General features: G+C 42.2%; 2 protein-coding genes across 8 annotated transcripts in view; one reads left to right on the forward strand and one right to left on the reverse strand.

Annotated features, from left to right (window-relative positions):
- CARS2 (cysteinyl-tRNA synthetase 2, mitochondrial) overlaps positions 1-5,167 on the forward strand; it is a 36,392-nt gene extending 31,225 nt beyond the window's left edge. For both annotated transcript variants that reach the window (XM_050334163.1, XM_050334164.1), the window contains exons 14-15: positions 2,163-2,423; positions 5,003-5,167. In XM_050334163.1, coding sequence (XP_050190120.1) covers positions 2,163-2,423; positions 5,003-5,077 — 336 coding nt within the window. In that variant the 3' untranslated portion in view covers positions 5,078-5,167. The remainder of the gene's footprint in view (positions 1-2,162; positions 2,424-5,002) is intronic.
- A 1,038-nt stretch (positions 5,168-6,205) lies between these two features.
- The window catches only part of NAXD (NAD(P)HX dehydratase), a 51,320-nt gene continuing 31,975 nt past the window's right edge, over positions 6,206-25,550 (reverse strand). For 5 of the 6 annotated variants that reach the window (XM_050334161.1, XM_050334158.1, XM_050334159.1 and 2 more), the window contains 5 exons: positions 20,114-20,164; positions 19,926-20,030; positions 19,440-19,560; positions 10,830-10,950; positions 6,206-8,479 (listed from right to left, as the gene is read on the reverse strand). In XM_050334161.1, the coding sequence (XP_050190118.1) occupies positions 8,329-8,479; positions 10,830-10,950; positions 19,440-19,560; positions 19,926-20,030; positions 20,114-20,164 (549 nt within the window). In that variant the 3' untranslated portion in view covers positions 6,206-8,328. Of the gene's footprint in view, positions 8,480-10,829; positions 10,951-16,514; positions 16,635-19,439; positions 19,561-19,925; positions 20,031-20,113; positions 20,165-25,550 lie in introns of all 6 variants that reach the window. The other variant, XR_007631131.1, reaches the window with a different exon arrangement.

A 25,550-nucleotide genomic window follows, 5' to 3' on the forward strand; every position in this document is an offset into this window, starting at 1 on the left:
TGTGCTAGTTTCTCTGTGGCAACAGGATCAGCAGAAGATGCTGGTCTGAGGAAGGGAGGGAGGAAAGGAGGGAGGAAGGAAGAAAGGAGCAAGCACATCAGACTCTTTTCTGTCCCTCTGTTCTTTCAGATTCCAGTAAATTAATCCATCAAAATCTTCATCAGAAAGGTCCACGGGCTACCACACATTAGTAAATAAAATGCGGGCATTGTTCTCTGACCTTGAGACCAGCCACAACAGCTCAGCATCCCACCTTTTCTGCCCCTTAGCCAGGTAGCCCCAGGCATGCAGCCATGAGTCCTGACACGTGGGCTGTCTGGGAGAGGGCTGGCTGGCATGGCCACTGCTGTGCCAACAGCTTAGTGTAGAGGATACAGGGAGCAGTGTTTGAGTAGGTGCCTTGTTTGAACTCGGTGTTTGTAGAGGTATGTTTGCTACTCCCATCATCATTTTTCTTTTCTCTCCCTTCTGTATTTAAGCATTTATCCTGCTCTTTTACCTACCCCAGGTTACTTTGGAGCATTTCTGGCACTTAGATTTATTACCTTCTTCAATCTCATAAACCTTTTCTTTAGTATGGTTACCTGTTTTGAAAGCTTGGGGAATTTGCTGCATCTCATACTTTTATCTTCAATAGCTTTCCCCTCACCTCCTCCTCCTCCTCCTCTTTGTTTGTCAGTGACCTCTGAAACTGCTCCCTTTCCTTTCCATCCTGCTGTTCAGTGACTACAGTCCCCTCTGGCTTTAATTACTCAGCTGCTCTTCTGCTCCCAGATGAGCGTTGCTGGCGGCAGCTTCACCCCTGGCCTTGGTGTGCTTTATGTTTCACTGCTCTGTTGGCTGCTCCCCCTCTCATGTCTCAGTGATAAAATACCGCTGTGGCCTTCTCTTGTTTATTGGAGGTTCATCCTTTTCCTGCCCCTTAGGAGTTTGCCTCTAATGAGAAACAGAGATGGTCTCTCTGCCAAGAGCGAGACCAGGAGCCTGGCTGTGCCAGTGCTGAGGAGTGGCCTTCCTCTTCAGCTAACTCCCAAGCTCCCGTCCTGGCAGCTGTTGGACCAGGACCCTGTAGGAGGAGCAAGACTTCTACCAAGCCAGAGGGAGCTGAGGAAGCTCGGAGCTGGCTGAGGGAAGGAGGGGCTTGGCTACAGCCAGAAAACACCCACTCACCGTGTGGAATGGCTGCTGCTCTGTTGCGTTGAGTGGCTGTGACTTTGGGCAAGGTGGATCAGGTGAAAGTTTTATGGATTTGGGTAGATTTTTTCTGTTGATGCAAGGAGAAAGGCTAGAGACTTAAAGTGAAAATACTTACTGTTTCCTGGTTTGTATTTCCTGAAGGGAGTGGTTCCATGGTGTAATGGTTAGCACTCTGGACTCTGAATCCAGCGATCCGAGTTCAAATCTCTTTCCTCCGTTCAATTCCCGGTCAGGGCCACTCCCGGGCAGGTGGGGCTCGTTAGCCCTTAAAGGCAACCCATCTACGTCCTAAGGACCTCGCTGCCACCGTCCAAGCTCGCTTGGCCCCGGCAGATGAACCTTAGGATTAAAGGGTGGGCTCAGTTCCGCGCACACTGTGTCTCACCTAAAAAATCCACTGCACAGGCTGGAAGGTGTAAAGACCTTCCCCGGATCTTCGCTTGCGAAGACTGGCCATTATTTATTATTATTTCCTGAAGGAGGCCTGGAGATCAAAGGCAGAGTAAAGGGCTGATGCGTTTGCGAGGTCTTTGGACTTTTACAGCCTAGGAGCTGTCTGAGCTGGTGGCTGGACATCCCTTGCTGAGTTGGATTCCTGTTGCCAGGTCTTTCTTCCATTAATTTGTCTAACCCCTTTCTAACTTATGCACATTTCTGGCATCTTGGAGGTTTCCTGTGGTGACAAGTTCCACACTCAGGTTATGCAGTGTGTTATGCTCATGTCAGAGCACTCTGCTCCAACATAGATGCTTTCCTGTGTATGAATACACTGAACTACTTCCAAATGTGCCTCCACTGTAACTTTTTGTCCAGCATTAGTGAGATGGTGACATTTTAATCCTTCCAATATATGGAAGATGCACAACCAAGAGAGGTGATGAGGCCTCAGTGCGTGCTGCTGAGCTGGGGTTGATTTTTTAAATACCATTCTCAGATGTTTGTAAAGCACCCTGTTTGATTTCTAGGTGGCTGTGGGAGGAGACAACTCTGCAGTGCTCTCTAATGTCCTTGACGAGCTTGTGAGGTTCCGCACAAGGGTCCGTCACTACGCGCTGGCTCTGCCCGAAGCAGCAGGTGCTGTGCCAGTGGAGGGGGCTCCAGGAGCCAGTGAACCCAAACAAGAGCAGAAGGAGAAGAGGAAGCAGTTAATGCGTGAGAGAAAACCCCTCCTGGAGGCTTGTGACAGTCTTCGTGAAGACCTTGCTGCCTTCGGAATCCACATAAAGGTAGAAGACAGTAACCCTCTTTGTGAGACTGTTAATCATTTTTTAAGACAACACTTATTTTTGCCCTTTGGTCCCCTTCAGCAGCTTGCAGTGTTGTCCCCTGCTCCCTGTGTGACTGCAGTAGCAGGAGGTGAAAGTCCAGCCCTTGTCTGGCGGTACTGCTGCCTTCTCTTCTGCTCCCCCTCAGCCTCGTGTCTCCATGCAAGCTGTACCTACTTCTGCAGTTACTAAGTGTGTGCTGTTTAGCCACTGAAAATCTAATATCCAGAAATCCCTAAGTTGCCCAAGTCCAATCCAGAAGGAAAGGTATGAGTAATGTGTGCGATATTAAAAAAGACTGCAAAGGAACTGCAAAGTAAACTGAGATGACTTATAAAAATAACGCTTCCTTCTACCCTCCCCAAATTTCCCATCAAAAATAAGTCCTCATGAGAAAGCCTCTTCCGTCTTCAGCAGCTCCTTTCCCAACTGTTCCTGAGCCACAAGTACTTTGCCTGATTTCTGTACCACTCCTCTCCTTCCTGCTTTCTACTTTTACCCTACACCTAACGCCACTGATCTTTTCCATTACCTCAGTGGCACCTCCTGCTCAAGAGAAGCCCATCCATTGTGTTACTGCCTTCTCCTGGTTTCAAGGAGCTGTGTTACTTCTGTAATGGCACTGCTTCTTCCAGTTCCTCTTCTTCACTGCCCTTCTCACCTCTGCTGCACCCATTGGTGGGTCAGTGTTGCTCCCTGTGTGCAGAGAAATCCTTGTATTCTCTACAGTGTCGTTTTCCCTCCCTCCAGTTTATGCTGCTTATTTTTCCCTCGCTCGGGAACTGAGCCTGCCTAGTCTGCTTCCATCCTTTTGCCGGTGGGGATATAAAGCACAGTGACATCAGGGAGGGACATTCTACATCTGCTTTGGTTGCCCAACGTGAGAGCTGTCACTTGTCAGCACACCTGTTAGAAACAGCTACGGAGCGTGGTCGCTGTCTGAGGGTCTTGGATGAAAGCGAGTGTGCCGATACAAACTGGCTGAGGGGCAAAGCACTGTGGTGGTGAGCTACAGCTGTGAAAGCAGAGGAAGACTCTGGAAAGCTGGAATATCTGCTTCCTTTAATTTTTTTGGATTTTCAAAGTCTTGGAGAAGAAGCCTGCCTTTTGATCTATTGGCAAAACAGCCAGAGCCCCATTTCCACCCTTGTGCAGATTTGTTTTGCTTTGTTTTTTAAGGGATTTACAAATGAAAACTTCACAGAAATTGGCCAGAACCAGGATTCAGACCATTCCATTTATTTAAAAAATGTTTTTAATAACCTGAAGCTCAGCACAATCTGTCTCCTGCTCCTCCTAGAAGAGATTGCTCCAGAAAACAAAGCACACATGCACAGAGGAGCACACACAGCACAGATCCAAAGCTGAACTCCTGCTTTTTTTGCTGATGCCATGGAGGTATCCAAAGGTGTGCCGTGGAGGTTGCTCTCATCTTGGTTTTTGCAAATCCTAAAGAGTCCTGCGAACATGCAGCTCTGCAGTTCCTCACACAGGCTCACCAGAGCACACGTGCCACAAAACTTCTGAGCCTGACGATATGCACGCAGCAGTGCCTCTGCTAACAGGTTCCACTCTGTTACATGAGGCTCAAGTAAGCCAGCAACTTCTCAAGTCCATGTGCAGGAGGAAAAGCAGCAGAACAGATGAAGCAGACAAGCCTCATCTCCATGCAGAGGAGACTAGGAACACCACTGGTTTGAGGGAGGGCAGGGATGGGTTGGCTTGAGAAGCAACTCAATCTCCTTTAAAATCAACTTTGTAAAAAGGGTAATTTCTCCTTCAGCTTCCGAATTTGTAGTTTCTTCTCTCAGGCTGCTTGATGCAGATGATGTTGGCTGAAGTTACATAACTTGCAACAAACTGATTAAAAAAATACCCATTTGTCTTTTCATGTCATTATAGCATGCTTGAAATGCAAGCTCAGCTGTGCTGCTAAGTGAAATGTAGTAATTGTGTATTTATGCATCAAAAATAGTTTTCACTTTGATGTAAAAAAAATTCACTGTATCCCAGCATGTCTCATGAGTCAGAGCTCATATTTTACTATTCAGATCAACTTTTCAACCATTGCAAACAGCTGGATCTAAATAGTCAGAAATATTCCGTTTGATTGTAGTATTGTCTTTCAAAAATATGACAGTATTAGACAATCCCCAAGTTCAGAAGGCAATCAGACATGTTCAGTAATATATTCTCATGTATTGACCCTGAGTGTTTTCCATGTACACGAGCCGTTCAAACATGAAAACACGAATGCAGGAGTTGAGCAGAAGCTACTTATGTGAGAGTCTACACCCTGCCACAGCATCCCATGCTGAAGAGGTGACATTTCCATTGTGTATTTCTTCCTTCTTAGCTGGGAAGGATTATCTGGGTTTGTTTTACAGCTCTGGGCATTATTAGTAGCAGTGGCATTCCTCTGAGATGGTATCACCACCTCCTTTGCCTAACTAACTGGATTAATAGCTTTGCTGTATGAATCTTGTTTAAAAACCTATGACTTCACATGCTGGGACTGACCTGGATACTTTTTCTTACAGGACAGAGCTGCTGTTTCAACCTGGGAAATTGTGGAAGGAGGGCTGACAGAGCAGCAGACTGAGAAAAAAAGCTGATCCCTCATCTTTGGACTTGTTTTTTATTTCAGCTGCTTTGGCAACTGTTGTAAATACTAATTCTTTCCAAATAAAGTCTGTGGAACAGAATGGCTAACAACAATAATCTGAGCAAAACTGTTGGCACTACCATTGGGTAAATAAATACAGGCTTTGAAGTGCACATGGCAGAAGCACCCAGAACGCAGGGCAGCAAGGAAGCAGCTGCACTGACTTACACAGACATTGGCAGATCCTCCTGCGGAAATGTCCCAGCCCCAAGTGCTCTGTGATCTGCCTTTGCACCCTCTTCTGCTGAGCTGACACTGAGAATTAAACACAGCGAAGGAAGAGGCAAGAACTTAGGCCTGTCTTTGAGGGTGAAAACGCTTAGTTTGATGCCTGTTGGTTCAACAGTTCTGTTCCTTTCAGACAGAGAAGTGGAGGGCACTTTTAGCCTTGAAGTAATTCCTTATTGCAGTGGTGGTGGTTTGGTCCTGTGAAACCTTTACCTGTAATATGGTGGTATGCAGTTTGCTTTTCCACAGATTACACTGAGATTTCTCTAACCCTGGGAGCGCAGCACACTCAGGATCTCTCCATCATAATTGGGAAGATAAAATTAGGATGTTTAGTTATTACCTGTTCAGTTACCTTTTTGCTTTTGCCACTGTTTGCATTAAAAACAGTCCCTGGATGCTGTGGCTGTAGGCAGAGGTGCAGAGGCCTCTCTCACATGTGAGGTGACCCGTGTTCTAGGGGATGAGTTGATACAGGGATGGTACTTACCTCTAAGCACTCTTTCTTTACATCAATTTATGAAAAGATAAAAACCAAGCAGAACAGGGGTTCATCTACAGGGCACTTCTGTGCATTGTATTTTCAAACTGTCTGTTCCAAAGGATTAAGGCTTCCTTTTCTACTGTTGGGAATAAAACATGTAGCTATTTTTCTGTTCCCTTTCTCCATTATTGGTACTTCTAGAACAGAGGGTGGTGTCTCTTCACCAGCACTGGGGCAGGTGCTTATTTGACACAGCTGGTACTGTACTCTGCTAGCGCCAGTGTTGTAGCAAACTAGAGTGAAGGGGGAGCAGGCAGCTCAGCTGTGGGAAATGTGATCAGCACACACCAAACAAAGTCCACACAGTCAATTTGCTATTATTTTTATTTCCTACCAAAAGAAACTGCTACATTTCCAGAATGTTTAAAAAATGTACCAATTTGTATACATTAGTGAATAACAGAGTTACAACTTCTGTGTAGATTTAAAACCAACACGGCAGGTTGAAATCTGTACTGAGCTCTGTTAATTGATTGACTTCGCCTACAAATGCCATTTAGATTATAATATCACTGATGTTCTAAATACAAAAAAAAAAAAAAAGCCAGTAGCTGTTTTAAAATCAGTTTTAACTTGCTGATTTAATTTAAAAGTAGTCAGGCTTCTCAAATAGATTTAGGGGGGAAAAATAACAATAGCTTAAGTTTCCCCAAAGATGCAGACAGTTTACAAAACTGCTTAAATTAAACACTAAAACCTCATCTCTTGAGAGTAGTCTGTGAACCCTCATAGAGCAACATGAGCAAACATTTAAAAACCTATTTTAAAAATAGGTAACTGGTTTAGAAAGAAAAACAAAAATGCATCGGGGTGAGGTAGTAGTCACAGTGCATCCAGAAATATCAACTCTAAGGGCTGAAGGCAAATACTTTGAGCAGCCTTTCTGATTTGGGGTCCTTACTGCAGGCAGCTATTGAAGTTATGAGAACACAGTCTGACTGGTCTGCGGGACACCACATCCCAACCTCGAGCTGGAGCCCTGCACAGGAGGGGCTGTGGTGAACAGGTAACATCTACTGCAATAACCAGACACGCTGTATGCTTGTTCCTGCGCTTTAATGAGCACAAGCTCTGGGAGCTGGATTGGAGGCTCAAGGGCAGTACCCACTTAAATGCCCTTGGTATGAACTTGCCCCCCTCTCCATACTGGTTCAGTCCCTACATGCTTTGACTGAATCTCCAAAAATTCACCAAATTATAGTGTGCAAAAATCCCACACAAAGTCTTTACACCTAACGCTTACCTGCCCTGCCAACGTGCCAGATCAGTGTGGCCCTAACAGTGTCCTGTGTCTTGCAAAGTTCAGGCAAAAAGCCTCTGTGCTTTTTGCTCTAAAACAGTAAAAGTACTAAGGACTGCACTTGAAGCTCAAATCCAACCACGTTTTCCCGTTCCTGCCTTTAACCTGCAGCACACAGCTGCCTGCACACCGCTTCAGCGGTACAGGTACATGCTGTGGGCTGCCTTCCGTTCCTCCAACCCGTATTCCTGCTGGCTAATTACTATCCATCTGTGGATCCGTGTGCTGGTCTGCTCCGAGCTCTAACCCAGCAGGCAACTGGAGTTTTAAAAGCACTCTGCTCTTCCATGATCACTGAGAGTCTGACAGTTCTGTTGGGTATCACTGAGTTTCTTGCCCCGCTTAGTACCTCTCCAAATGGTATTTTCACAAATTTATCATATTGAGTTCCAGAGGAACTCAGACCAGATAAAGAAACAGAAATTTAATTTTTTTCAGGTAAGCCTAATTACTGTTTAATGAATTCTGCTGCTAAGATACCTACAGTATATCCTTATTCTGCCAGGGGGAACCTTTTAAAAAACAACAAAATAAGACATTGCAGAAAGGGATGCCTAGTCCAAATGAATGCTGCCTCTGGGACCGGGAATGAGAAAAGGCAACTAATTACATTCAAAATCTACAGCAACTCTCATGCATTCCCTTTCCAAAGAGGCTTATTTTTTGCTTCTTAATATACTAGCATGGCAAAAAACTGAAGTGCAATAGCTAATTCTAGACAGAGGTTCTAAGAATGACAACATGACAACCTTGGTGCAATCCAAGAAATTCAGTTGAGCTGGTGGAAGAATTTTATCTAAATATCAAGTGCATTTTTTTTTGCTGTTCACACTTTAGTTATTGCTCAATAACTATCAAAAAGAACAGAGGAATACTTTCAGTTTAGTTTTATTATATTATAACAGATCTGCAACTACAGCTTATTTCAGCCAAAACATTTTTGTATTCCAAACTCTTAAAAAATATCTACATTAATCATGTTTTTCTATTCTTAAAAATAAAAAAGATCTACCTAACATACCAATGTCGCTACAGCACTTGAAAGGGTGCATTACTTATGTAAATTCTACGGTACATGTAATTACTCTTGCAGTCATTGTTCTTCCTTTTCTTCTCTGCTGCTTTGGCTTCAGGTTTCATAAAGTTTGCTAAAAGCTGTTCCGACTTCTGAAACCATGTCAGAGGCTGTCATTGAACGTCCGAATTTTTGAAAGGCTTGGTGGTTAGACTGCCTTGTAAGAGAGCAAGCTCCAAACGCAGCCACTAGAAAGGGATTTTGACTAAAAGGAAAAAACCAAAAAAACAACATTATCAAGAGAATCTGAACACTCCTGTACAATCCATAAGGTGGTGGACATCATCTTTGTACCCCTAAATGCCAGGAAAGCCTCTTAAGCAATTACCTGTTTCTCAGACTCACTGCAGAACATCTTTGTCTGAATTTTTTTTAACAAATACTTCCCTACCCATGGCATAGCATGTGAATGACTGAGAAACCAGTGCCAAGTACGGAAGAGGAAAACAGGCTTAAAAAGTGGGGAAGAAGGTGATCCATGTCTAGTTTTACTGATGTGATGCTTCATCCTTTCCTACAGAAGATGACCAAATACCACCTAGCAGCCTTTAAAGTCCCTTTCCTCTCCATGTGCTGGGTAACTGTTGAGTTTTGTCTTGCAGGGGGTGGGGGAAGGATGCGGGGATGCAGATGAGATGATTTTTGACAGGGCCATAGTGACTGTTCCAGAGCTCTCACGATACCAGCCTAAAAGGGTACAGTGACAGCCATAACCCACGATGGAAATTAAGGCACACTGCCTTAATGTCTCCTACATGCTTACAAACTGCCTAAGAGACTGCACCCAGCCCCAGACCTCAAATGCTGAACCTCCCCTGGAGAAGCCAGCACAGTCTTGCCACTGCCAGAGCACTTTTCACAGGCTGGGCCATGGGAGTCGCTTCTTCTGCCTTACAACAGAAAACGACTGCAGAACAGTTCAGCAGCCTGGGCCCCAGGTTCTGGCTGATTAAAAACCTCACAAAGCTCAGCCACAGCTGAGGCATCGCTGCCTGTGAGTCACTAAGGACCTACTTACTCCTCTGCCAAGTGAGAGTTTTGTGAAGGATCCTGATGCAAAGCACAGGCAAAACAGGACACGAGTTTACCATTAGGTGTTATTTAAGGGGCAACTCATCAAGGTGCAGGAGTATTTAAGCCACCCTGAGAGTCAATCCTGGATGCCCAAATACTGCTCTGAAACAAGAGCTGTGCACAGGCTCCTGGGCTTAAGGCAGCTAAAACACTTGTTTCAAAATTCCACTCTGCACAGACCTGTTTTGAAACAACAGTCAGGCACAAGCGTGGAAAGACTGGCTGGACTGCCTGCAGTGCAGTCTGCAAGCAGATGCCCTGACTCACTGAACCCAAGAGCATCTTCCTCTCCTGAAACACACAAGGTAGACAGGATTGGTACAGCAGGTGTTTGTGAAGGGTCACCTTAACACCACCACAGGAGACACAATGTATTGCTGATGCCAATTATACTTTCCTTCATCTATACAATAACGGAGTTTCTGAACAAGCTATTTGGAAAAGCTACAGGAGTTCAAGTCAGGAGAGCCTGGAGAACATGTGCTGCCTTTGCTAATTTCTCTAACAATTTAATAGTGCTCTGCTGTACCCCAAGCAAAAATGAAGTCACCCTTTTAGCAAATTAAAACAAAATTCCTCCTGTAGTGGCAGCTGCAACTCTTCCATTTTGGGTATGTTAGAGTTCAGAATTTTAAGGTCTGGTTCAGTTGATCCCTCATTCCTCCTGGAGCACGCCTACTGCACTGCCCCTTGTGGTAAAACAAACACAGACTAATTGACTCCCATGAACATCTAATTGTGTGCATCTGCATGCAGCATCAAAAAGACTACAAGAGATCTCCACTCCTCAAACTTTCATAGCTCATTACTTACAGAGAAGAGGGACTGTAACTCCCTATGTCAGGGTTTCTTTCAACTTCATTTAAAGCAGCTGCTTTCACAGAAAGACTACAGGACTATATGGACCAACCAGTCAGACAGGAATTGATGTAATTTACAAAAAGCCATCAGTCAGCTGCGTGGCTGCTTTATGTACAACCAATACTGGACTGCTGTTTGGCCTTAGAAGAGTCACACTCTTTGAAACTGTATTTTATTTGCAAGTTTCAACTTACCTGCCCCACTGAATTACTTATGCACAATGCAGAAGGATTCACCAAATTATAAAAACAAAGCCAAATGAGATGTTTTTTGAATTACAGAGGTGGTACTACCAGTGATTACCACTTACTTATTCTTTGTACTTTCAACCTACATTCAACTGTTTTGAAAACACATATCTCATACATAAATGTCCTTGGAATAGATCCAGATTCATGCTCTTCTTCTGCCTCAGACTCGGGGATGTTAGATTACTGAAGGGTTTGTCTTATTAAATTATTACTACGTAGATTGCTCTAGAACACACATTTTTTAAAGTACGTGGATATCTTTGTACCAACAGCTCTGATTTCATTTGGAAATATATACAGCAGGTCTACAACCGTTGCCACAGGAGAACACAGAATCACAACAATTAAGTTAATTATTAATATTCATACCCATTTGTTTTTTCAGCTCCAGCAACAAATGCCCAGTGTGCTAAGACTCCCAGAGAACCAGAAAGAAGGTCCCCCTGTCCACCACATCTCCGGCTGCTTCCTTCATGGCTGCATACGAGTACTACGAACAGACAAACCAAAAACAAAGTCAGGTGCTTTTTTCCTTCCATTTACGATGATGCCACTGCAGCTGCAAGGGTGAACCTCTGAGGCACACAGCAATTAACAGGTGAGAGACTAATCAGAGACAGCAGCATACACTGAAGTACACTATTCTTAAAAAAAATCAATTCTTGCATCAACATTTTTAAGAATACTTTTCTGATTACCTTTTAATACTTTACAAATAACATCACACAATATACACACTTTCTCTACTTCACTCAGCCTGCAGAGATGAGTTTAGTGATCCACGTGACATGATGAGCCATCACCCAAATGGGACCAGGTCCCTCCACAAAGCCATCACGTAAACACAACCTTTTAGAGTCTCTGACCTTCAAAATTTGTGAATGTAAACCAAGGCATTTCACGAAGAGCAAATGCAAAACAGAACTAAAATCTCAAATCTTCTACCATGCCCATCACAAAGGTATTTTACTGAAAACAGCCTTTTCCTCAGGATTTGTAAAAACCATATGCAAGACAGATGTTTTTTTTCTGCCCCTCAACAGTGTCCTCAGCATCCATGTATGTCTCTGTCAGCAGTGTCACTGTAGATAGGCTCTGTCAGGATATCAGATGTTACATTTCTAATTTAAACATACAAAGGACCTTAGTCAAACTGATCTCCTCGTGGAGCTTTAACTATGAAGAATATGCAAATGGTTTCACTACATTTAACTCCTTTGTTCTCCACTCTTAACAAGCCCAGGCGGGAAGCCTGAAGGATACCTATGGCACACAAAAAGAAAACAGCATTGATTCTGCTACCCTTCTCCAAACTCTCTGGTGTACCCACCCTTAGCTTTTCTTCTTGCTTGGCTCTGAAAAAACCCCAGGAGAAATTTATTTTCCTCTCCGAGGGGAATGGAAGAGCTGGCAGAATCACTAGTGGCCAAGTAGTGATCCTTAGCACCAGCTACTGCGGAGCCACTCAGGATCAGGACTGTGCACACAATTGTTTGTGTGCTCCTGAGCACACCAAGTACACAAGCAAAGGATAAAGCAAGACATTGCTTGGACAACAGCTCTTATCTCAAGTCACCTGGGCTGGGTTTCTCCAAGGTGTATAAACAGAGCAGCCCAGCTGCTTTAGAGGGAGTAGTACCCTCATTTTTTAAATGGAATTTTTCTCTTATGAACTAATGGGAAAAATCTGAACAGAACTGAAGGACTTGCAGATAAATCTTCTTAAATAGCAAGCAGTAAAAAACTACATAATGCAAATAAACTCCTTCCAGTCCATTAGCATAGTTCATTTCTGTACCAGAAATGATGGAACAGCAAAGAATTGTACTTCACTTCCATTTCCTACCAATTCTTCCAGCAGTAATTGCTGGGCTTGTGAGGCCAGGCAGTTGTGTGTGTTTGCTGCCACTGAGAGGGCAAAGATTCATTAGTCACCACGAACACAGCAGACACCACTGCAGCATTGCCAGCAGTTCATTTTCCCAATCACCCTTTCTCCCCTTCCCCCTCCCCCTCTCAAATTAAGATTCTGGATGTGTTTCTCAGTGAGCAGTAGCTAATGTCAAATTTCACAAGTTAAATGCCCTTCTGAGTTAGCTATTTGAAGAAGGTATGCCCTTTTAGGTGCATGGTTTATTCTTATTTTTATTTTAAATACAGTGCTTTGGAGAAATTACCTCTAATTCTGCTACTTTGAAGACGCTATCTCACAGGATTTTCACTTTGAGGGCTTGAACTCCTGGCAGGAGGCAGGATGGAAATCCTCTGTTCAAAAGCTTTGGGGCCTTCTGACTGACAGCTGAGCACAAGCCCCTGCTTATTAGCTGTATGTCACCATCTGCCACTATTCTGTAGCCCCACAACCTTCCAGTCATTTCTGTGCTGTACAGGAAAGCAAGCTCTCCTCAAACTAGGCCAATTATAATACTCTGCTTAAAAAAAAAAAAAAAAAAAGTGGTCTTTTGTTTGTGGTTTTAAAAAAGTAAGTCTCAAATATGTGCAGACTACCTCACAGGCAACAACAAAAGCAGACCTTTGTACTCTGCACAGAGATGCTGGAAAACAAATCCATGAAATACCTTCAGAGAAGCAGAACTACAGGAAATTCACTTGAATGAGGGGGGAAAAGTATAACACTTGGGCAATTCTTTGTGCAGAAGCTCAGCTGATCAAAGAACATCTCAAAATAAAAGCATGATGAACATTACAACAGGCAATGGGAAAAGGATTTAAAAATTCCTCTGAATTACAGTCACTATTAAAAGCTTTTAAAACAAAGGAAGGAATCCCAACTACCGTCAAGACAAACTGGCACACTGCCAAATCAACATAGGACAAAGTCTTCTGGATGGTTTTTCCCAGCCTTCTCCTACAAAAATAAAATGAACTGCTGTCTTCCCACTCCCCCAGTGCAACATCCCCCACTAAATGCCTGTGCCCTGCTGTGAAGTCAGCCCCTGCAGTTCTTTAAGGACCATGGGGGTGACGTCCTTACGTTGCACTGAGCAGTGACAACCAGTGGCAACGTTACAAGACCTCGATCAGACGGACATGACTGAACAGTCTGCGATGATCCTGAGAAGGTGGGCAGTTCTATTCCCTGGAGATACGCAGAACGATGTATTTACAGTAGGATGGAGAATTTTTTGGTCCGTTGCTCAGTGAGGCTGCAGCACGTTCAACTAGGGGGGACGTACATCAGAAAACCTCGAAAACATGGTTCTTGGAACAGCTGAGGAGATCAGGATGACTGGACACAGGACAACAAGGAAACTACAAAGACTAAAATGACCACAATGTGTCAATTTTGGAAGGTGGCAACCAGGGCCAGTTGAGGTCAGTTAGTCAGACACAGTCCAATCAAAGTAACGGAGAGTTTCAGCTGTAATTCAACTGACACACCGTAAGAGAGAGAAACACACAATTCATGCTGGTCAAGGTGGCTTGGGTGTTGGAGCAGGGTGTCTTGTTTTGTTTTCTAATAGGTCTGGGCAACCAAATCTGATGTCATTATTTCACAGGGTGATGAGTCAAAAAAACCCACCTCAGTGTAAGTAACAGTCAGTTTTTTTAATGAAAGCTTTTTTAAGCTAAGTAACTTTGCAGGAAAAAAAGTTACCCAGCTTCCCAGCACTTATCCATGCAGCACACACATACTATCATTCGAAAAGGCTAGATGAAATGAAAATGTCATGAGTGAAGAAATGCCTGCATGAAGTATGGCAAGGAGATCTGCTAAAGTCAGAACAACCACAGTCCTATTCAGCAGTTTCAGTACAGTCCCAGAGAGTAAACAGCACATAATACTGCCAGAGCTTTAGGCAGCAAATACAACACATCCCTCACATATAGTCACATGGATGTCTTGCATATGTAATTTCATGGAAATAATTTGTAATGAAATATGAGTGCAATGGAAGCAAAAAATTGAAGGCTGTCATACTGATAGAATATTGGAAAGTAGAAATTCAAGAGTTTTAGGCTCCAAACAATTCAAAACTCTGCCCCAGATCTTCTGGGCAACTATGGCCAAGTCATTTAGTAGCTCTACGTTTAATATATTTCAGTCCATAAAATAAGATACCATCACTCATTTTTCAGCACTCCTTGAAGATATGATACACATTAGAATTTGGGAAAGCATTCAGACCACAATGTCACACTTAACTGTACCACTGCCAAGTTTTAATCTGAAAGAACTCCCAGCCCAAAATCTGCTGGCAGATCAAAGTCCAGAAGAATGACCTATTTATGGGTATTGTATGCTTAACTAAAAAAAAAACAAACACTAAACCAAAACCCAACTCTGTTATGTAACTGAAAATAGCTGTCCTCTCTTTGAAGGAAAAAAATCAGAATGTAGTAGTTTTGCTGAGCTCAAGCACTACAAGTTAACTGGGAAGTACAAATTTTGATATGGCTGTACGCAGGCAGCACCATTTACAATGCTAGATACATCACACTCAGAAAACAAAAGTAGTATAAAAAGTCACACATGCCTGCTTCACCATGTTCACACAGTAGTGAAAAAAAAACATCCCAGAGATTAATTTCTTTTATGTTTGTATTTAGAACACAACATGTGAAATACAGCTAATTAAGGCTAAACAGGTAGTACTGATGATGGTAAGGAAGGCTAAAGAGCCTGTGAAACATCACATTTACTGGGACTGCAGAATGAAAGACAGCCCAGAGATTAAAATTTAACTCCTGAATCTCAGACATCCTGAGCAATTCTTTGCACTTGCTTTCCTCTTACAGAGAAGGAGTTTTACACTCACCCTAATGTGCTCAGGAATCCATGTATGACACAAACAGCCATTCTGACTTCTGCTATGACCCAACTGTATTAATCAGCTAACATGAGCCACCCCACACAACAAATACATTCTAGTTTAATTAAAGGGCTTAAGATTTCAATTTTCTATGCAAAATAATGTAGCTATCAAGGATCGTTTTGCTCCATCAAATGCAAGATTCTGATTTAGACCATTATCAGATTTTGAGTAAAATCCCAATATACATCTCTGATGTGACAGATACTTATACTAATAAGAAATTTGTCTTTTTCCTTTTGCAAATTACTTCACAAAAGCACATAGCTGGAGATTGTGGAGTCCCAGAAACACGTCCCAGAGTGCATACAGACAGGGAAACCAAGTTTAATGACTTTGGCTGGAGAAATAACTCAACTGATGTGGAAAATGTAAGTTGGCTTTTATATAAAGGGTGCTTATACTTTTATATTCCCTAATCACACTTTTAAAACTTAGATAAGTCCTTGAAGGAGAGATACCAGGCAATTTAGGTTAAAAGAAAATGACCCAAATTTTACATTAGCTTTCTTGGACAGGCACAGGAGCCAGGGGATGATCATGATGACAGGTGAGCCGTGCCAGGGACAGCAGGCTGGGCTGCACGTGCAGTAGAGCGTGCAGTGGCACAATGGACAGGAACCATGACCTCCCCGTTTTGCTCACTCTGCAGGAGCAGGACTGGAGATGAAGGTGCTGCCTCTCAGTTAAAAATCCAGGCAAGATTTTGCTCAGCAGCTGTGAGTGAGCCAGAGAGTGACAATCACTGAATAGCTTCCTTTACAACTGTATAGGGAGATGAATGTCAGAAATCAGAAGTACTGCTTGGGGACTTATGACAAGAGTTGGCTTTTTACCACACAGTCAGTACTCAGTATTCCCTTTTGCATGCGTCTTTGCTTCTCTTGGCCATAGTCACAGCTGGGCAACTGGAGAGAAACTGTATTTGGCTATTGGCTTCAGGTAAAAATAGTCACAGGTAGTAGAGGATGGTTACCCATAAAGTCTGCCTCTTGGAAGGGAGGAGGGCTAAACACAGGTGCTGGGGAAAACACAGAGAAACTCATTATAATGTTTAAAAATCAAAATCCAAATCCTCTACTTCAAGGACCTAACCAAATTTTAAACATGTTAGGAACTAAGACTGGTATAACCACACTTTATTATTGACCAGTTCTCCAAAGAATAATAAAATGATAACCTTAGAGAGCTGTGCCATAGTGAATAAAAGCTGACTTACCTTTTACCCACAGGCTGAGTACTCATTCCTACCCTGGTCAGTGATGGCACTGATATCACCTACCAAGAGCATGGTGAAGCTCATCTTTGTAGAGCAGGGAATCAACAACTGTAGACCAAGCTATAATGTGAAATTGCAAAAGGAAAGAGAAAAAGAGTATATAAAACTTAATTTAAAATCTTTGTTGATTGTGTTTACAGGGCAGTTGGCAGCTCATAACTGAAATGAAGACAAATTATAGAAAAACCTCCTTTACAGTGGAGGACTACTACTGCTTTCAGAGAGGCCATGTCTGTGATTTGGTACTGACTCTGAGGCCGTAAGGAACCACCTGCATCAGCTAATCTGATCTGCAACAACAAACCTCAAAGGTGTCCAGACACTTCACAGTATGGCAATCTGCTGAAGTCCCTGGTATGTTACTGTAATAGCTAATTGCTGTGTCTATTAATAAAATCTGCCTTACTTTGAATTTATTGAGACTCAGCTCCCACACAGAATTTACTGAGCCTCTCTGCTTAGATTACAAAGCTATTTGCTGACAGTAATCCTTCACCAACACCTGCACTTCCAGCTTATACCAAATCACCTGCTAACCCTTTCTGTCTTCAGCTAACAGACGTAAGTTGCCTACTGAATTTCCTACAGACTCATGAATAAAAGTACTGTGAAAATAAACCGAAAACCACTACAACCACTCCAACCTGTAAAGAATTCACCAAGCCAATCTTCCCCATGCAAAATCGGGCACCCTCAAGAAACCTTCCTTCCACAACAGCCAAGCACAAAACACTAAAGCTACACAGTTTGCAATTTCTCAAATTCTGGTTTTCCTGGAGAGCATAAAGACTTACTTTTCCCCCCTCCCTCCTTTTTTTTTTTTTTACCCAGAAAGCATGCATGCAGTGTATTCCTAAAGGAGAAAGTTTAAAAGTGATATATGAAAATTAAAGTGTCAGTATGCTAAGCACAGGAGCTCAAGCAGGAAACGCCTGAAAATAGGCAGGCCTTAAGCACTACAAAAGGAGGATGACATGACAAATAAAGAGGAGTACACAAATCTTTTCATAATGTTTGTGCTCAGAGGACATTGGCCTGATCCAGTGATCTGGACTTCCCTCACACAGGAATCAAGATGCATGTTGTCTAAGCTGAAAAAAAATGACATCAGATCATAAGAAGAGACAGATGAAAAAAGATAAGAGCAAAAAACCTGGGAGAAAGTTAAAGGTCAGTGACATGACAACATATTCCATGTTGTGGCACAGAGCACACAGTAGAATCTCCTTTCTTAATGTAATTTTGCATTTGAGAAGCTTTAAAAAAATGACCGACAGACCAGACCCAAACCAGACCGACCAGACCCAGACCAAACCCCTTTTAACCCTTGTTAAAAGGAAGCCGAAGTCTTTAATTCCTTCTTGCAAGCCATGCAAACTCATGCAAACAGTTTTTGTAGCAGACATTCTAACCTGCATTAAACCTGAAAATTGCTTTCTTATAGCTCAGCTCAGCAATCCTGCCCATAATGTCTATAATCCAGGAGACAAAGCATCAGTGATGGAAACAAGGTAAGAACAAGAAAGCAGCCTATAGCTGGACATCAATCAACGGCTATGAAGGCACAGAACTGGTTTTATTTCATATCAAAAGCCACTTCACTAATAGAAAAAATATCAGAACACAACAGAGACAAAAACCAAGGTGAGGTAAAAAAATAAGCCAATGAAAAACCCCCAAACCACATAAGGCATACACCAAACTTGTGCCACATGTGAATATTCAAAATTGAAATTGGAAAGAGTTTCAGCTGTTTCCTGTTTCTTCGAATCCTGCATGACAAGAGGCACTGGAAACAGTGAACTTTCTCTCCAGAAACAGGGCGGGGAGGGAGAGGGGGCTGTACACTTTTTTCAAGAATAACAGCTCAAAAGGGGAACAGACATATGTACTAGACAATGTGTCCAATCTAAAGCGCTCATCAGTTTTCCCAACATTCATAAGAAAGCAACATTCCTGCATAAAAAGGAACATTGTTGACATAAAAGCAGAAAAAGAAGACAACTACAGCACTCTAAAGCTCTCTATCTGGCATAAACTGGAGTCAGGACATTTATCTGCTGGCAGTGTTCATCTTCCCTTAAGCCTGGCCCGACTGTCCAAGGCTACAAATCAAGGTTGCCATGGGTGCAAATATGACAGCAGACTTCCTGTGGGGCAACTTGGGTACCATATGACCAAAGTCCTTTACCACGTGGGTGTAACTATATTGCTTCCAGGCACCAGTTGTTTCACATCTGCTACAGTATCTGCACTAATGGGGTATGTGGAAGGTGGCTCTGCACAAACCAGTTGTCATATTACATCTGTTTTTCGGTTACAAAATACTCCCATGGCTCCCAATAATGAAAAATTGACTGTATATACAAAACAGTTCTGAAGCAGCATAAACATTTATCACAGATTAGCATTTCAAGTAATTAGAAGCAGAGCTGCTGCTTGTTATGTATTTGAAATAAGACCATGCAGTCAAAATGCGATGAAGGCACTCGTGAATTAATTTTATACTAATAACAGTAAATGATCAGCATAAAAAGCATCAGACAGGCAGCTAATTTTATTAAGTCTACTTTAACCACATTATTAAGTGACAAATTTCTCAATACCTGCGTAATGTAAAATATAAGTTACAACCATTTAAATGAGAAATAAAATCAGCAACTTTTTTCAGTAAATGAGTTGAGTTGCAGTCTTAAAATACCAATCTACATAAATCATCTAAAGGTGATCTGCAAAGACAGCCATCCCTCCGTTTCAATCTTCAGAGGAATACAACCAATTGCTACATAGTCCAACCACTAGACTACAACTGAAAGCAAACAAAATGAAACAATCACATTATTCAAAGCAAAAGGCTTCACTTACCTTTCTCTCCATCTGAAATAAGATCTCTTTCTCCCTTCTGAACAACTGTCAGGTTCCCCATGGCTTGGCTGAGTCTTAATACACATCCATGATGATCACTACTGTCGACGGGGTCTCTAAGCTACAACACAAGAATTCCATACACAGTACATATTTTGCTACTAGAACAACACATTCTTACACACTCTACTTCAGCATATGCATGGGGGAAGAAAAAAGGCAGCATCATCAGTCTTTCCAGGTATTTTTTCCTATACCCACTGCAATGCCAAAAATTGCATGAGAATGGGTCTTCTTTAAAAAAGAACTCTGTTTAAGAACATGCATTGTTGTGGTAATTATCCCATGGAATAAAAACCCAGAGAGTGCTTCCCTCACATATAAGAAATGGCACATAATATTTAAGCCAGTAATAAGTTATTTATTTTTAAGGACTAAAAGATTAAACCTGCACATACTTAAATATCCAAAAGGAAAACAGCTCACCATGGCTTCATACAGCCTACTGAACTCCATATAGTTTGGAGTAAGAATAGCTCGCTGGTAGCCTTGAATGAGAGAAGGCTGCTGGGAAATGAGCCACAGTCCATCCTGCAAAGCACAGTAAGAAGAATATTTACTAAACAGATTCTTAAATGTCACACACCACTGACTGAAATCAAGAAAATACTTACTGCATCAATAATGATAGGAATTCCTTTCACTTTCGATTTCTCTATAATACCCTGCAAAAAACACAGATAACTTTAAGATGCTTGCTAATTTAAATCTCATAAGATCCAAACCAAATTCCCAGAATAAATCTGACCACGTAAGTTGTTCTTACAAACTGATAGAAAAAAATCTGTTATATTCCGCAAACTAATATAAGACACTTTTGTATCAGCTGGTAATTTTCCAGTCACAGTGTTCTCTCCCTGGTTCAAGTGTAACTGTCCACAGAGTTGATTTGTATTGGGTTTGAGGGGCAAGGTTTTGGGGGCCACAGGGATGGCTTCTCTTGAGAAGCTGCCAGAAGCTTTCCCCATGTCTGACAGAGCCAATGGCAGCCAGCTCCAAGACAGAGCTGCCGCTGGCCAAGGCAGAGCCTGTCAGTGACAGGGGTAGCGCCTCTGGGATAACATCTTTAAAATGAGGAAACAGTCACTGTGCTGAAGCAATTGCAGCCACAGAGGAGACGAGTGAGAGTATGTGAGAGCTACAGCCCTGCAGACACCCAGGTCAGCGAAGGAGGGGGAGGAGATGCTCCAGGCTCTGAAGCAGAGATTCCCCTGCAGCCTGTGGTGTAGACCGTGCTGAGGCAGCTGTGCCCCCGCAGCCCATGGGAGCAGAGATCCACCTGCAGCCCATTGAGGACTCCACACCAGGGCACCAGGGCAGGTGGACACCCAAAGGAGGCTGTCACCTCGTGGGAAGCCCACACTGGAGCAGGCTCCTGGAAGGACTTGTGGCCCCATGGGGAGAGGAGCCCACACTGGAGCAGTGTGTTCCTGAAGGAACATGCTGGAAGGACCCATGATGGAGCAGTTTGTGAAGAACTGCAGTCCATGCGAAGTCCGCTGGATAAATTCATGGAGGACTATCTCCCATGGGAGGGACCACATGCTGGAGCAGGGGAAGAGTGTGGAGTCCTCCCCCTGAGCAGGAAGGAGCAGCAGAGATAACATGTGATGAACTGACCACAGCTCCCATTCCCCATCCCCCTGCACCATGAAGAGGGGAGAGGTAGAGAATTTCTGAGTTAAGCTAAGTTTGGGAAAAAAGGAAGGGTGGAAGGAAGGTGTTTTTACCATTTGGTTTTATTTCTCATTATCCTACTCTGACTTGATTTGCAATAAAATTCAATTAACTTCCCCAACCTGAGTCTGGTTTGCCCTTGACGGTGATCGGCCAGTGATCTCTCCTGTCCTTATCTCAACCCAACCAGCCTTTTCTTATATATTCTCCTGCCTGTCCAGCTGAGGAGGGAGTGATACAGAAGCATTGGTGGGCACTTGGAATCCAGCCAAGGTTAACTCACCACAGTATGCAAACAAGCAAGCATCACTCACTCTCCCTGCTGTAGGAGGCATGTAATGCACACGTAAGTCACACACAGTAAACATACACCTCCAATTAAAAAAAAAAAAAAAAAATCCCAGTGAGTACTGCCATGACAGAAATCTACCAGCAACTGTAATAGTAACTTCAGTTGCTTTTCTGATGACATCTCCACTGCAGTATTTGAGTTAATGTACAAACAAACATCCAAGAAAAGCAGTATGTATGATGTTATTTCACACCTGGTCCTGGAGGTTTTATGCTTATGCAAAACCAAGGTGGCCCAGACAACCATTTGTAAAAGCATTTTCTTCAGCAAGCAGTATCTCCTAGCAGACTGTTTGCCTTTCTGTTTTCTTCTCCTAACCCAGCAGCAGCCACGACTGATCCACAAGCTTTTTAATGAGCAATGGCCAACAGTCAAGTTTTTTCAGTGTTGGCCATTACCAACTCATCTTTGAAGCTGGAGGGTTTATCTTTTTCCTTATCTTTTAAGACAACAGAGGATGGTCTCCATTCAAAAGTCCAATTATTTTTTAATATTATTAAGGTCTTCAGATTAGCTATCATACAGCACTGAGTTTCACAGGTTAGCAAGACATGATGTAAGGACTAAGGAAGCAGTCTTTAATTAATGTTCAGGGTATTGAACATTAATTAAATGTCTGTTCTTGTACTGTGGTAAAAATAAATTCTGCCCACCTTGCTTTCTGTAAATAATTATTAAATATGACATATACATATCCTCACAAACTTATTACTACCTCATTCTGATTTTTCCAATACCAGTAGAAATTCGTCCCCCCTGAAATAAGGCTGTGGATCCAACAACCAGGTTCATGTTTTGCTGTTTGTATTTTCCTTGTACAAACGAATGTTATACATCCAACAGCCCAATCATTTTTGAATCATACTAACCTCTTCTGATTAGATATCATATGGCACTGAGGCCCAGAGCTCAAGAAGATCATCCTCCCACAGTTTTTGAAGATACAAATACCATTTACTGCAACCTTGTTTTCTGACTGGTTATAATTAGAATATTTTTGTACATTAGCAGCTTTACCAAACTCCTTCAGTACACTTAAAATGATTACTGCTCCACTTCCCACTAATACGAATCACCAGTTTATTCTAGTATGCCAACTTTAGTAAGAAAGTCTTTCACGACACTTCATCTTCTAAAATTAAGGATTTCCCCAACAGATTCCGTTAAGGAAGTATGAATGAATATACCCAATCTTAGAAGTTCTTATCCTTCCAACCTATTCTCTTAAAAGCACTATGAGCAATCTAGGGAATGAATTTTGCCAAAGTTCTGTTTGCAAAGCAGTTACAGTTAGAGTTGCTGTTATTTTTTGGCCCCTTTTCATGTTTCCTCATAACTGCCATCTTGACTACTGGTTAGAATTTCTCACTCCCTGTCTTTCTTTCTCCCGCACACAAGAGACTAAATAAAGAATCCTGAAGATTCATTGTCTACCAAAAGAACGTATGTATAAGATACAAAAAAAGTGGAAGTTAGAAAGCATGACAGTAAATAGCATCTGGAAGGCAGATCACTGGTACACTCAAAAAACCCCCACATTTTTTCCTAATAATGTTTTCAGTTCCTACCTCTCTAGCACATCCTCCACAATCCTAAAAGATTTGACCTCTACTCTGAAGAGAAATTTCACCTTGCTAAGTAAAATCTACTGGCCAAGCAACTTTTATTCTGTACCAAGTCTCTGAGGCATCAGTTTCTAATCTAACATATTGAATGAACTTTGCTTTTTCTTTCTCTCCTTTATCTATCCTAGGAGACACAAAGTCCTTTGTCTTATTTAGAAAGCTCATTTTTGTCTAAAAAATCCCCAAACAATACAAAAACCTACCAAAACCAAAACTCTACCCCAACCATTTTCCTTTCCTCTTCATTCCTTAAACCCAGACAGAAACTGCTTGGAGACAGACGAGGAACCTCCGGAGAGGGAGTTCTACAGATGGAAGGGGTAATTTGGAAACCGTAATAAAGCAGTAACAAAGATAAGGGAACCCCCATAAGACAGCCACACGTTTGAAGGACACAACATTCATGGGAGAACCTCTGCTTCCTATTGATTGTGGACAGGACCCATCTCAACTGCTGCCATTTAAAAAGGTCAAATGGCTCACCACTGGAGAGCAGTTTATCCCACGGAGCTTAGACTCAGGGTGGGATGAATGGCCAACACACATACCTGTCTCTCCTCAGCTATCATAGAGGGCACAGAAACACTTTACTTTTTTATTTTTAGACACCAAGAACTGAAATGAGGTCTACTTTTAAACATACTATTACTGTAGATATTGTAAAAAAAAGAAAAAAAAAAAAAAGGCCTGCATTAAGAAGAGTTTTCAACAATAATGGCAATATCTCCTATGCAGAATATTTTTGTTTCTGGAAGCAAAAATCAATTTTGAGCTGTATTTGTACCTCAATATTTGGCATGGACTTTTCTGGTTAATACTTGTGTTAACCACATAACTAATACAGCTCAGACTAACTCTACTTTTACACCACAACCTATTTAACAGTTTTTGATAGAATTCTACATATGAGCAGAAACCATTTGTTCAGTTTTACCCAATGTGACAATTATTTATATGGGAAAGGATATAGAAGAGAACATTGCCCATTAAAAATATTAAGGAATGTTACTAAGACAAAAGCTGAAACCCAAACACCAATGACAAGTGAACAGAAAAACATATATATATCAATGATAAACCCAAGATGTCACCCCTTCCATTCAAACAGCATTTTGAATACTAAGATTTTGAAGATTCTAGCTCCAGGATATCCCAGTGGACAACCTTTCTGTGCACAGAATGTATTATACTACAACAGTGGTGGTTCAGCTTGGCATAGACTAAGGAAGGTTTAGTTGATTCCTAATTGCTCAAGGACATCCAAAAATGAAGGACTCAACTCACAGGGCAACCTTGGCATCAGCCACAAAGCAGAGACAACGATGAGGAGGAAGAAAGGATAATACATGGTTGTCATCCAACCTTATGACCTACAGCCATACTGGTCAGCTAAGATATCAAAGGTTGAAATTTGGATCCTTCCACTGCAATTCACAGCCAGGCCCAAAATTCAGCCTCTTCATGCTAGACATATTCTGCTTTGTATGAGTTGGCTACATTCTTGATAGCCCTCTGAAACAATGATTCTACACTTGCACGATAAAAGGAAAGAGGCATCACTCCACTCTTACTAAAATCAGTGATGACAAACTGCATTAGAAGGCTGCACATGCTAGCACAAATCTGTAAGAGGAGCTTCCTCTCCTAATAACTGAAGGTCAAATTTGAAGCTTCTATCCTCATTAAACTCAAGAGGAAATTACCTGGGATTCACATATCTCATCTTATGAAGATGTTGTACAGGACAACCTCTCACACAGTTATCATTTGTTACCAGCACCAAATACTTGACATTTAGGAATGCTCAAAATAGTATTTCAGTGACTGCAGGTTTTGGTGGAGGCAGTCAAGGAGAGGAAAGCTAGAAAGGGTAAAATTAACTTGAATCTACTCCTACTGTACTGTTGACATATACAATTTCCTGAAAAAATTTTGTTCTCTGACTGGTTATCCAGGACTTGTACACAAACAACCTCCTCAGTAAGAACTCAAAAAGAAGTTGTGTCACAGTAAAAGCCACTGGTCTATCCCCCCAAAAACTGAAACACAAAACCCCCAAAACACTGACACCTGAACAATACACAGACAAAGGAGAAATTATTCAGGCTGGAAAGGACTGCAGGAGACAGAAACTGGAAGGCACAAATGGACAGGTTACTGCTGAAAGAGGGCACAGTAATGCAGAAAAGCATGATATGATTTAAGCATTTGATAGCCTGCAGCTGTGCTATGAAACACAAGATTCACCTACACTGTACTAACGTGGACATCCAGGACTCCTGCATACTTCCACAATTATTACGGAAAAATGGGGCTGAGATGAGCCAAGGGGAGACACTGGCTGCAAAAAACAGCTAGAGGGGGGAATGGAGGGGAGGAATAAATTCCTATGGAGCT

The sequence above is a fragment of the Myiozetetes cayanensis genome, unplaced genomic scaffold (assembly GCF_022539395.1).
Source record: "Myiozetetes cayanensis isolate MyiCay16 unplaced genomic scaffold, myiCay2020 scf5-8, whole genome shotgun sequence".
Taxonomy (NCBI): Eukaryota; Metazoa; Chordata; class Aves; order Passeriformes; family Tyrannidae; genus Myiozetetes; species Myiozetetes cayanensis.